The 14,394-nt window shown below is 29.4% G+C and overlaps 1 protein-coding gene across 3 annotated transcripts in view; it reads left to right on the top strand.

Moving 5' to 3' along the window:
- Nucleotides 1-14,394, top strand: part of LOC106688107 (acid sphingomyelinase-like phosphodiesterase 3b) — a 940,469-nt gene that overhangs the window by 879,358 nt on the left and 46,717 nt on the right. For all 3 annotated transcript variants that reach the window (XM_067053111.1, XM_067053110.1, XM_067053109.1), the window contains one exon: nucleotides 6,665-6,819. In XM_067053111.1, coding sequence (XP_066909212.1) covers nucleotides 6,665-6,819 — 155 coding nt within the window. The remainder of the gene's footprint in view (nucleotides 1-6,664; nucleotides 6,820-14,394) is intronic.

Below are 14,394 nucleotides of genomic sequence, written 5' to 3'. Positions count from 1 at the left end.
TAATTATAAAATTGTAAAAATATAATATTTCAATTAATCATTTAATTTATTTTAAGTCTACATCGGTCCATTATTTTTTATTTATTTGCCGTTTTCCTTTTCACAGCTTTCTTTTTGTTCTTTTCTTTAAAAAATTACATGCATCTGGATATTCTCTCCTTTCTTCATTATTCCCTTTTAAGCGAAGCATTATCGTTATCATTATTTCTTTTAATTTATAATAATTTCTTGTTAATGATTATGTGATGACTTGCTCACTTTTCTCTGTAATGCTTTCTCACGGAGGGGTGAAATTTTAAAGGGTAGGGAAGATGAGAAGATTATGGATCAAAGTTGAGGATCATCAGATCCAAGCTTATGATAATTACATTTAACTTATTTTTTGTTTTAGTTTTAGTTTTTATTAGAGGGATTAAAAAATGAAGTGTATAACTATATAACTCTGAATTGAACCAGTGAGAATGGACATTGTGAGATTCAATTTTCCTTTAGTACAAGAAAAATTGATTTTAAAATATAATCAAATTAAATCTGTTATGAAAGGTTTTGTACCTTTGACCAATTTTTAGTCGATGAATTTTCCAATTGTTTATATTTAAGTAGTAAACCTGTAATGCATAATATCAACTTCATTAATCTTTGCTATATATGTTTTAAATATTATATTTTAAAACATTAAGATTCTAATAACATTGTATAGATTATACATATATTAATATTTTTGACTCTGACAGTGGAATTAAAATTTTTTTTTTCAATAACTTAACTTTCACTTTCATGATCATTGATTTTATTTATTTCACTATTATTTAGTTTAACTATTCATTTTTATTGTAATCAATTTTCTGATTTTTACCATTTAGTTAATTTTTTATTTTATACTTAATATTAAGTTTTATTATCTTGGTTGTCACTAATTATTTTTAGTGGTAATTAATTTTATCAGTTACGTTTTTTATTTTATATAAAAAAAAAAAAAAATGAGCATCATATATATATTTTTTAATGCTTCCTCACAGAGAGGTGAAATTTTATAGGGCAGGGAAGATGAGAAGATAATGGATCAAAGTTGAGGAAATCCAAAAAAGTGCCAATCCAATAATAATTACATTTAATTTTTTTTTTATTTTATCATTAGTTTTTTTATGAGATATTGATACAGGCATCCGCATTCAAGAGTGATAGGTATTATTGCTCTAGGTATTCATTCATGTCATATTTAAAGATCAATAGTTAAAAATACACCCAAAATAAATAAATTGAAAAAATGAATAAGTACATAAATTAAGAAAAAAGTAAAATAATAAAAATCGATAGATGAACATGTAAAATCGATCCAGAATCAAAATAACAAAACATAAACTTTAAGAAAAATAATCAATTAAAAATAAAATAATATGTAACTGCTAAAAATTATAAAATTGATTACCACTAAAATAATTAGTGACAATTAAGATGATAAAAATTAATATAAAATAAAAAATAACTAAGTTTTAAAAATAAGAAAATTAATTAAAATATAAATAAATAGTTAAACTTAAGAAAGTTAAGTGATAAAAAAAAAAAATTTTATTCCTCTGTCGGAGTCAACAATAATAAAATTATTGGAATATTAATTTTTCAAAATATAATTTTTAAAACATATAAAGCAAAGATTTGTGAAGTCGATATCATGCAAAAATGTACAGGTTTACTTAAATACAAACAATTGGAAAATTCATTGACTAAAAATTGATCAAAGTTACAAAACATTCCACAAAAGATTTAATTTGATTATATTTTAAAAACATTTATTTTCTCATACTGAAGGAAAATAAACTCTTACAATTTCCATTCTCACTGGTTCAATTAAACTTTATTGTTTAATCCCTTCGATCATCAATAAAGGGATGTGATTTTGTTTTATAGCTTTTATTTTGTACCCTAAATAACAGTTAAAACCTGATAAAGGATAATAAGAGAGTAGATTTTTTACTATTAACGTTATTGCTAGTACTAAAAAGTAATGGATTGAATGTCATTAAACTGAAGCACTCTAGCACAACATAGTTACTGGCTATATTATTAAGTTTGTTATGGACATATATTGACATCAAAGGTCCTTATAAGTGTATTGATCTATGTCAACAACCCTATAGGTTACCCAACCAATACAGTTCTCATAATACTCTTTGTTATTATATAAAGATATGATAATAATAATATTTTATAATTAATTTTTCTTTTAAATGTCGTCTTTACGACAAAAACATTGTAGTACAACAGCCCAAGAGGAGAAAAAATGCCGTTATTTCACCCCAATTTTTTATTACTTTAATGAAAACTATGTATAATTACTAGTCAAAATTGATGAGTCTGCCAAGTATAGGTAGGGGGAATAAAAAATGGTGGCTGTTTCAAATCGTTAAAAATAATTAATTTTTTATTCGGAGCTCTATATCTTTACAACTACTTACAACACTAGAAAATCTAAGAGAGCATCATTTAAAGTAGAGTAAATTTGCTGAAATATGAGCTATAATAGAGCTATTTACGTCAAATAGTTCTCAAGATATAGCCTTTTAAAAATGCACTAAAATATCAGTCGTTAGTGAATTTATTTTGAAAAATCTATATCTCAAAAACTATTTGACGTACAGATGTCTATTAGCACTCAAATTAAAGCTTGTTTAATGAGCTACATAGTAGTTTATGACCTTTACCTTCATAGGAATAGTAGTTTTATTAAAATTGGCTAAAATAAATTGATTTATAGTTGTTCATTTGCCAAATTTATATTCATATGAGAAAATCATAAAAACTACTATCCCTACGAAGATAAGTGTCATAAACTACATTATAGTAAGTTAAACTTCCTTTATTTTGAGTGTTTGCACACATATGTTCGTCCTATGGGTCCAGAGATATATTTTTTTAAAAATCCAACATTTTATACGAAAACAACTAGAAATGAACATTTTGTGAGTTTATTTTGGCAAATATCATAAAAACTACTACTCCTAGAAAGATAAATGTTATAAAATATTTTATAGTAAATTAAACTAGCTTTAATTTGAGTCCTGGCAGATATCTGTACGTCCAATTGAAATAAAGTTTTTCATAAATCGAACCTATTGTCCGAACAACTATAAATCAATTTATTTTAGAAAATATCATGAAAACTACTACTCCTACGAAGGTAAATGTCAAAAACTACTTTAAAGTATAATTAATTAGCTTTAATTTAAGTGCTACATTTGTACGTCGAATGATTATTGAGATATAGATTTCTTAAAATAGATTTACTAACTACTGATATTTTAGTGCATTTTTTTAAAAGGCTATATCTCGAGAACTATTTGACGTAAATAGCTCTATTATGGCTCATATTTCAGCAAATTTACTCTTCTTTAAATAATGTTATTTTAGATTTTCGAGTGTTGTTTGTAGTTTTTAAGATATAGAGCTCCGAATGAAAAATTGAGACAGTCGCTATTTTTTATTCTCCCTACCTATACTTAGCAGACTCATAAGTTTTGAATAGTAATTATACCTAGTTTTCAATTAAGTAATCAAAAATTGGGGTGAGATAACTGCCTTTTTGTCTTCTCGGCTCTTGTACTATTATGACATGATTATGATTGTTTCTTGGTCAGAAAAGGGCCTTAAATAAAATTATATTGACACTTAATTGAAACAAAACTATTGTTGTAATATTTTTAAATTTTTTATTTTACTTTATAAAAAAAAAATATATTTTCGAATTTTGAAGCTCTCCAAATAATCTTGATAGCTGTCAAATCCAGGTTCCACAAACGTCCGTCACCCTTCGTTTAACTCGGATGTTTTCAACCGATGAATCGTGGTTGGTTACAGTTCAAACACAACACAAAAGTTAAACAACTCAGTTATTCTCATATAAGTTTCCGGAATTTCCTCGAACGTAATATGTTTTAGGAGGGCAAATATATATATATATATAGTTATATATAAAGGTTTTCAGGATACTAACGCTAAAAAAAAAATTAAAAAATAATTAAAAACAAAAATGGAAAAATATTCTACAGATTTTTATATATTCGATCGAAATCTTACATACATAACATATACCGAGATGTTAAGGTCTTTGAAATGGAAACTTTTCAACTGAGAGAAGATTCCAATCTCGTGACAATGTTCAGAGTGACTTCTTAAGACAACTCATTAAGTCCATCAGCCAGTTTCTAATGAGTTTTCAAGATGTGAGGTTGAGAGCACAAGCTAAAACGTCCCATGACGAATATTTCAGAGAACTTAAATTTTTCCATTTTCCATTTGACCTTAGTTATATTTTTTATTTATTTTTATTTTATTCATATAAAACTTTGCATCCAATATGCTCCGACCAGATGACAACATGTATCGGTAGGCGACAAAATAAAACATAAAAATGATAGATATTAGAGAAATGTAAATATTACAGTATATATTATTAGAGCATTGTGGAGGCTATGATGGCTAACATGAATTGATCTCAAGTGATACAACTAATAATATAATTAACCACAACCTAAACGAAAATAAAGTTAAAAAATACTAATTAATTAAAACATTTAATTAAATTAAATAAAAAATAATAATAATAAAAAATTAGTGAATTAACATAATAATGAGAATATTGATATTCAGTCAAGTTTACAATTTTACAAAAAGCTTTATGATGACTTATGCATGGTTTAATAAATATTGAAATATCTATATTTAAAAAAAAAACCATCGATATAATTATTCCATAGTTTTCCTCTGATAAATCAATAATTATAATTTTCATTATGTTTAATTATCTTACTAATTACTTTCCTCATTTTAGTTTCAAATGAAAAACATTTGAAAAAAAGTAATGTTTCATTATTTCTCTTCATGTGTAGGAACTGAATACAATCTTAACATTTAATGTTAAATGTTTAAAATGTGCGTATTTAAAAATATTTTCAAATTATGAGCTGCATTTTGAGGTATTTTATTAGCTAGGAACCTTAAAATACGACATGTATTAGATTTTACATAATTGCGTAAATCCAGATAGAAGTCTTAAAGTTAAACATTCCTAAAGAACTTGTTGTGACTCATATAATATTGTATCATTCCATGTTATAAATGTTGAACATTGATCGTTTATTCCATTATTATTTGGATAAAATCGGAAATTGAGTAGGTTGAATAATTACAGGGCAGACGATAAACCCATCTCTATATTTAGCTAAGTGGTATTAATTTTATTTTTAATAAACATAATTAAAGAGCTTATTAACGCTGAAGAGTACAAATACCATTATCCACTTGGTGCAAATATTAATAAATTCGCTTTTTGTTGTTGTGGATTTTTTATGTTAAATAGATTACATGAAATAATTAAAGTATTAATTTTATATTTCTCATCAAGCACTCACACACATATAATATATATAAATCAATAATGGGGTATTCAGATAACTTAAGTTCAGTAAAACGAAACCTGATGAATGACTTTTTGATTAATATTAAAACTTATCATTTTTATCCTGAAATTGATTCATGTGTCTAAAAAAAGTTATTTATTTATTTTTATAAATATTAATATATTGATGTTATTTATTTAATTTTTATTGAATTAGTCTAATAAATTTATCATCGTCATGAATTGCTATACATCTGACCTGTTTATTGGGTATTGTATCGTATTTACCTTTTTTCCTAATTTTTGAGTTAGAATATTTGAGTTTTATTCTTTTATACAACCTGAAATAACCAGATTTCTCACTTAACCAGTGATGCCTCGGTTCCGACTAGAATTTATAAGCTAGGCGGTACTCTATTTATGTAGTATTATTTGAATTATTTCATACAAATTTGCAATAGAGTCTTTAAGCTTCAATGTTTTCTTTCATCTGTGAATTCTTATACATGTATTTAATCAATTAAAAATTTAAATTCTACAGTTAATTTCATGTATGAAGCTATGTATGTTTTGTTAAACTGGACTAGAATACTTAAAAAAATTTACTTTAATAATACTTCAAAAAATTAAGTTACACTATTGTACAAATTTGTCCTACTTATTCTAAATATATTGCAGAAATATTTGAAGTTTTGTTTAAATAAATTAAATAACACATATGAGTAATCATTCTTAATGTTGTTGCACATAAATACACTTGCTGTTGCACGGACCCACAGAAGCCTTGTCCAGCTTGTGACGGAACGGTATTGGAGCATTGCTATAGAATTTTATCAAGTTGTCCTGCCCTCCCAGAGAATAGAACCGAATTGAATAATATCAGCCTATATTATTTTTTATAAAATTCTATCAGCCCCTACAGAACTATAATTCAAATTGTTATTTGTATGGTCTGACACAAAACTCTGACTTAGAGCTTGATGACTGACTTCTGATTATAATTGTGTAGTTTCTACATGTTTGGTAATGATAAACATACACTTGTATTGATTACTATTATATAAATGATTTTCGTTTTATTACACTTTTGAATATAGATATTGGTATATGTGGCTATTTTTTTTTTTGCTAGTTCTATTTGTTAGAGCATGATTCTGACCAAATCAACTCCTTACACAACCGTTAGACAACATATTTATTTTTATTTCTATTTGTATAAAGGTTACCTAAAAAAATAATTATATATTTATTTATTTTTTTATATTGCAGGAGGTTACTATACTATCGAACAAAAAGAACACAAAATAAGAATCATCGCCTTGAACACAAACCTATACATGGGCCAACACCACAAGGAGGACCCAGCACTGCAACTCTCTTGGCTGGAATCAGTCTTGACTACGGCTCTAGCAAGAAAAGAGACTGTAAGTTATTCTACTGTTTTTTACTGTAGTTATTATCTGTTTATTACAGAACGAAGATTCAATGTAAGGGTATTCAGAGGAAGGGGTCAATATGTGAACCGTATTTTATTTTTATTATTTTTTTTTTTGGCCAAGACTCCCATTGGAGTCCTATACGCCTAACCATGGTTGGGGGTCAAAGTTCTTCATTTTGTGGGACCGCCACTCAATGAAAAAAGTCAACGCCCGGCACCGCCAATAGACATCAAATTGGTAAGACTGTGACTTAACCACTGAGCTACGGTCGGCCCTTTTATTTTATTTATTACTTTGTGTAATAACTTATAAACATTACTTAAACATATGTTTTAAATAACCCCTGGATGTCTTTGCTTTGCGTATTTGTATCTTTATTTATAAATAGATAAAATAATTTTTAAAAAAAATAATAGGATATTTGTGATTCTCCTGAAGAAAAGGATCTCCAAGAAAATGGAGTGGATTTTCCATAGGATTTTTTTAAAGTGCAGACATTATTGAATGCTTCGTTGTTGAGTGATATTCAATAAAAATATAAATGGACGACATTCTGCAGCTAGCCGAGCTGAGTTATTGCTATAACATTCTACAGTATTTCTTCATATCCTCTAAGTCCGCTAAGCAAATCAAAGACTTAAAAAAAAATCGACCACGAACCACGTCAGATCAAACAAGGAGACCGCAATAGTTACATTGAGAATTGGAAATACAAATCTAACTCATTCATATCAGATCAACAAGGAATCGTCAATATAGTAATAGTACACTTATAGTCAGCCACATTTTCCTAGAATGCTGGAAAAGAATAAAATCGGTATTAATTTTTTTTACAAAAAAATAATCTATTAAACAAGATTTAAACCCTAAATTTAAACTCATTAACTATCTCAAATAAAAAATATGAAATATCTAAGAGATAAATCTAAATATCTAGGAAAATAAAATATAAAACCTAGGCGTTGATGAATATTGGGTTTCACATCCTAAAGCCTTCACAGACAAAAACTTCATATCCCCCAGAAAAGGTTCAACCGCGTGCATCTATGACCTGAGTTGGAAAAAAATAATTCGTTAACACAAACTGTCACACTAAAATTATTATATTTCAGTATTTGAAAATGTTTGAGTAAACGTATGTGTATCAAACAAAGCCCTATAATGTGATGTTAGTTTAATTAATTAGAACATAAATTGATGGAAACACAATCTGGTTGCCTCAGGGACGCCCTTAAACCATGCCCAGACTACGCTAGGTTCTGCAGATGCGGTCTTAAACATTGTGTTGATAAAGGAGGAAAATGTGAACATGAAATATAATATGGCTGATGAAAAATAAAGCAAAACAATATTTAAAAAGAAACGTAATAAAATGAAAACTATAAATCATCAATAGAACAAAACTCATGAAATATATATTTTTTTTAAAACAATCCACAGCGAAGGTGCCTAGTTATCTACAGGTGACCAACCTATTCGAACCATAGTTGGGGTCAAGTTTTTCATTTTGTGGGACCGCCACTTAATGAAAAAAGTCAACGCTCCAAGGCTAACGTCACAACTTGCATTTAATCCCCTGAGCTACGGGCATCTTAAATATACGTTAAAACATAATGAGAACTAAATAAATAATGAACAAAACCAACAACATTAACTATTAAATTGAGTACAAAACTCTACATAATAAAAACCTAATCTAAAGATCACTTGAAAAATAAACATTAATGAATTAAAACGCTATGATAAATCAAGATAAATCACAAGTTATTTGGTAAAATAAATTTATAAAATTTAATGATAGTGTTGTAAATATAGAACTAAAGGAATAACATAATGTGAAAGTGCATAGGTGGCTGTTGATCGATTATCAGAATAATTAGCAGATGGATGTACTTGATGTAGACAGATTTAGATATGATAAAGATAAAGATGATATTAAACTGTAGGTAGAAGATGAAAAGTGAGTAACATTATACACTGTGCACAGATAATAGCTAAGGTTAACAGTCTGTCTTCTGTATCAACAATTCAAAGATATTGCAAGTTCAGTAGGTAGCAATCACCTGTTCTTACAATAACTTGTTTTAAGTCTAACACTAATACAGAGGTTGCATTAAAATTATGAGAAATACAATGTTACATGATTTAAAGATAGTAAATATTGAAATGAACGATAAAAAAAATATATAAGGAAAGAGAGGGAGGTGTGTTAGGAATTTAACAATTATAAATTAATAAATAATTAATAACAGATTAAAGGAGTAATCAAGAGTGGCATATACATTATTTTATTTACTGAAATAATTTTTTTTAAATTTATTTATCTTTTCTCAGTTGATTCACAATGTGCCTTGGTTTCATTATGCAGAATGATGAATAGCGTTTACAATAAATCACTTTTTCGTTAAAATAAATAACAAAATGGAAATTACACATTTTCGCCATCAACCTCAATCTAAAATAGTATTCATTTATTTAGAAATAAATTATTTTATAGTAAATTTTGTTTTAATAAAGTGCCTATTGTCATCCAAACACCGTTAATTCAGATTTCGATTCCTCTTGTATCATATTAAATACCCTTTCCTCTAGTCGCTTCCTTTCCTACGAATTTGCAACTTTAACTGATATGAAATCGTTTTAAAATTCTATTTTCAATGAGAATCTTACATTGAAAATATCTATTCCACCTGATATTCCAGAGTTAAGGGCCCCTGAAAAACATTTGGGAGAGGAAACAAGGTCGACTATCAACAAAAGAAACTTCATTAGTCTTAATTAAAGCTTAACTATTTTCATGAAGAAATACTAAAACCTCAGTTACAGAATTTAAAGAGGGGGAAGGTACTAACGCATAACATGTGCAGCTACAATTAACAATCTTGTCTCCTGGAGTGTCCTTCTACAACCCTATTCGACTTCTATTCTAAACTCTAAAATCAGAATGATAATGAATAGCATAAGGAATATTTATCTGAAATATGATAAGGTAGGGGATAAGTTAGAACATTGTGGGGTTAGATATTTATGGAAGGTTTAAAAGTAAATACTAAGTGCTTTTTCTGGATACATAATATCAAATAAATAGTAGTATATATTATACTATTTATAGTTAAATTGTAGTATTGTATGGGACTTGAAGTGCCCATTCCCAAGCTGCGGTTGTAAAAGAGAAAAAAAAACTCACCCTTTATTGAAAACATCCTGCTATGTATCGGTCTCTTGACAATCCTGGGTATTATTAAGATGTTTCGTCATCTGCCCCTATACCTGGTCAGGGTATCCTTCTGCAAAGCTTTTAGCGTCCCCGGATATGAAAACATCTGTATTGTGTTTGTCACATTACCATAGGCCCCTGAGAAAATTAGATTGGCTAACCTTTAAGTGTTCTAAAAAAAATGACAGATTTGACGATGGATCGGAATCAAATTAAGCAGCTGCAGGCCCTTCCTGTACATGTCAAAATTTTTTTACACATTCTCGGCCCTGATGAGGGGGACGCCCAATCAGAGAGGAGATTTAAAAAGGTAACACCCCAAAAGGGAAGTGGGAGAAAAATACAGAGGAAATTTAGAAGAGCCAGACGGACACACTCAACAGGAAGGCTAAGACGGGGAGGACCACAGTCAGGAGGCAGGCGTAGAAGACGCACTTTGACCAGACGAAGTCGTGAGAAGGCCCACGAGAACTGGACATCCCTTATGAAACAGAAGACACCTACGGCACTACATCCCACGGCATTTATGTAGTTTATATACTATTATATAACCCAATATACCACCTTTTATTATACTATACAATTAATGGTAACAACATTTTATAAATATAAAGCTATTTAATTGGTAAACTGGTAAACACACAAACAATCTTTGGAAAGGAATCCAATTATAATAATAATTTTTTAGAACTCAATTTATAACCAATTAATTAACTTATTTTTAGATAATTGCCTTCAGCGATTATCCTGACATACCGATTAAATCTCCATAGATACATAGCAATCCAAAGGATGTGTATTTTGTAGATGTCAGTAACAACCAATCAGCCTTAACGTTTCAAGTTTTTTAACTTCTCTTTGTGAGATAAACAATCAAACTATATCTTTATTGTTTTACTAATGGCAATCATAATGCCAATGGTCAATCTCGAAAAAAGGGAGGTTCCAATCAAGTGATCAAAACCTTGTATGCGATATCAAATCTTCTTTTCTGTTAGGTTGTCTCTATGCATCAGTTTGGCGAGTTTGAAACTTCAAGTATTGCGTTTCAGTATGAAAATCAATTCGAAACAAACTATCAGAACCCATCGGCCGACAATAAAGGCCGTTCCTCGAACTGGAAGTGTTTAAACAGAGCTGGATGATAAATGGTTGATAGCAAGTTGGAACACGACATGCCTTATCAGAGCGCTAACAAGCAGTCCTTGCTCAGCTCGCTGTTAATGGTTGGCATGCAGCCGAACCAATACACTTATATTTACGACCCGCGGACCGGCTCTATCCGATGGCTATTTCGAAAAAAAGAATCCCTTTCGCTTTTCCGACCTAATAAACGACCTGTAGGGTCAGTTTGATTAAACATCTACAGAATTTGATTCAATTTCCTGGCTTACATACCAGATCTACTTTTCAATTTGCAATAAATCGGCTGAAGGTGGTAATATAAGCGCGGAAGGACGCCTGATTTCAAACGAACCGAAAACAGTATTTTCGAAAAAAAGAAAAGTTTTCAATGAATCATACAATAGTTTTTCAACCAGGTTAAGTGAATTCAGCACAATGGATTTAACACTCAAACTGTGAAACCGTAATATTTCCGTATTCCATGATTATGAAATGGGGTCCTTTGGAAACGTACTTATCCATTTTTATGATTTTTATTACTTTAGTAGGGATACACCACTGAAGGTAGGGAACTTTTGGAATCATGTAGAAAAAAACATGTCCTCAATCAATTTGTTCTTGTATTTTACATTTTAGACATCAGGGAGCAAAGTATATGCTTTTCTATCTGTAGAAAAATCTATGTTCGAGCACAATTGATCAAATCATTAATGTGATTCTGATAGAATTTTGAGTGATTGTTTGCAATTGCTATAGGAACTTATTCCGAAACTTTCCTACCTATCAGTAAAAAAACTTTCCGAAATTATAAAGACCCTATTAGAACTAACCTGAATCTGTATCTGATAATTCGAAACTATTTTGTTCAAAAGATACTTGAAAGTTGTTTGTTGCTGAAGAATCAACTATGTAGGGATATATACGCATAAAAATGCGCCAAAACAATAAAGTTTTTCAAAATAATTTTCATGTATTTCCGAATGTAAATGGTAAAAGTTTTGATTGGAGTTGATATCTAGCAGATTTTTCTGATAGACTAAAACAAAAATTTATTTTTTGGTCATTAACAGTTATCCTTCGGAATTTCGAGATAGTAAATTAGACTTTGCATAAATAAAAGAAAAATCTTTTACTTTCATTGATGCAAGGCGTGATGAATCTAGGGATAAGTGTCCTAACTGAAAACATGAATTAAGGATATCAAAACATAAAAAAAGCTCCCAATGAAGGTATGTCCGTCAAATATTTGTTAATATGATATTCACATCTAAAGGTTTCCGTTGTTTTGACTTATTTAGGGTACACTAATTTTATCTCTATATATATATTAATCATTTTATCTCCTTTACTGCTTGCGCTGTGTGGGGTTACAATTTGCAGAGTCTGGACCAGATATCTCGTTCTTAGACCATCTCTCTCCTACTCCAGTCCATATCCCGTCTTCTTAACACTCTCCTCCAGGAAATGCACGATCATCCTCTTGGCCTTCTTCCCACCGCACGAGCCTCATACGTCTTCCTGGCTGCTCTTTCCTGGTCCACCCTAAGGAGGTGTCTGAACCACCTTTTCTTGTGCTCTTCTAGGATGCTCTAAGCTGGTCTGACTCTGACGCTAGTCCGTATGGTGCTGTTCCATACTCTATCTCGTCGTGTTCTTCCTTCCACCTTACGAAGGCAACGCATCTCCACGGATTGGACCCAGCTCTTGTGTTTCGAGGTGAGGGTCCACGATTCGAAAGACTCGGAAAGAATAGGAAGGAACATCGATTTATGGATCATCATTTTGTTTTTTTCTAGTCACCTCCCTTTTACCCAGGTAAACCCTTTGAAGCTTAAATACTTTTTCAGCTGCACCGATTCTCTGAGAACTTTCCTCATCAATTTAGCCGCTTTCGTTGAGATCAGCACCTGGATATTCAAACTAATTTATTAATTAAATTGAAACATTTTTATTCATATTAAATCTTCTTTTGTTAACCAACGTTTGTATTTATTAGTAATTAGTTTTTAATCCACCTTTATGTATACTTCCTTTAATTATTATTATTATTTCTTTTTTATTTACTTTAGAAAGAAAACAATTTTTTGGGATGTTTTTTATTTTAATGTTCTGTAAATTCTTACAATGTTTTATTCATTTAGCCGTACGACGAAGCCCTGCAAAGTGGGGCGTTGGTGTTGGTTAACAATAAATAGTTTTATTTTATTATTTTTATACCTTTATTGACCACCATCCAGACTATCTTCCTACAATCTACTACATGCAGTCTCCTATTTTAAACCATCTTTCTTCCACATCAGAACTATACTGAATATGTGTTTGGTTTTTAGTGGCATTAAACAGAATGTTAATGCAGGATCACTAAATGACCTTAATTATTTTAAAAGGATAATTTGAACTTACATATTCCGTACCGTTCGGCCACTGCTGTCGTGGAAGAATGTTTTATGAATTAATTTTTAAGAAATATTCTAGGTAATAAATTTCAACAACATGGTAATGTTTACATTGAAATATACTTATTTAGCTGTTGAAATGAGATTCATTGTTTCTTGTCTAAATTATTTACTCTTATTTTTTTAATCCAGGAACTACTCAAATTTGGAACTTGATGAATTATATATATTTTTTTTTAATTTTTAAACATTCAAAATTATTGTAATATTTTTTTTCTCAGTTTTCTCAGTCTAAGTTAAAAATTATTTTCTTTTTACATTTTTATATATAACATTGTTCAAAATTGGTGACTTCCGCCTATTCTGATTAAGATATGGTAACATGATGATAATTACGCAGCCTGTGACAGCAACCGATATACACAATCCAGATACCGCTGAGTAACTCGACCGTGCAACTCGACTCCGGGCCTCTAATGAGACTGTCATAGTTATTGTTACAGCCATTAAATATCAATTACAATTGGTCTATCGCAACAATCGAATGTATTTCATGTTCAAATAGCTGAGGAACATTGTAGTTAGATAATAAGATAATTTTCCGCACATTGATATATTCTGAAAAAAAGTATCGACTACCAAAAAATAAATAACAGAAAAAAATATGCAAAATCTATCAAAGTTTTTCGGTCTCCATTATAGTCTTCCTTCGAAACAATAATCATAAGACACGAAGGGCATTAGAAAAAGCAATAGAAGGTAAATAAAGGAAAAAATATAATAGATAAGTTGAGAATAAATAGAATAAACAAAATTAAAAGT

This window comes from Halyomorpha halys, unplaced genomic scaffold (assembly GCF_000696795.3).
Source record: "Halyomorpha halys isolate HHAL.00 unplaced genomic scaffold, Hhal_1.1 Scaffold4.1, whole genome shotgun sequence".
NCBI lineage: Eukaryota > Metazoa > Arthropoda > Insecta > Hemiptera > Pentatomidae > Halyomorpha > Halyomorpha halys.
This window is presented reverse-complemented; position numbering and strand designations above follow the sequence as displayed.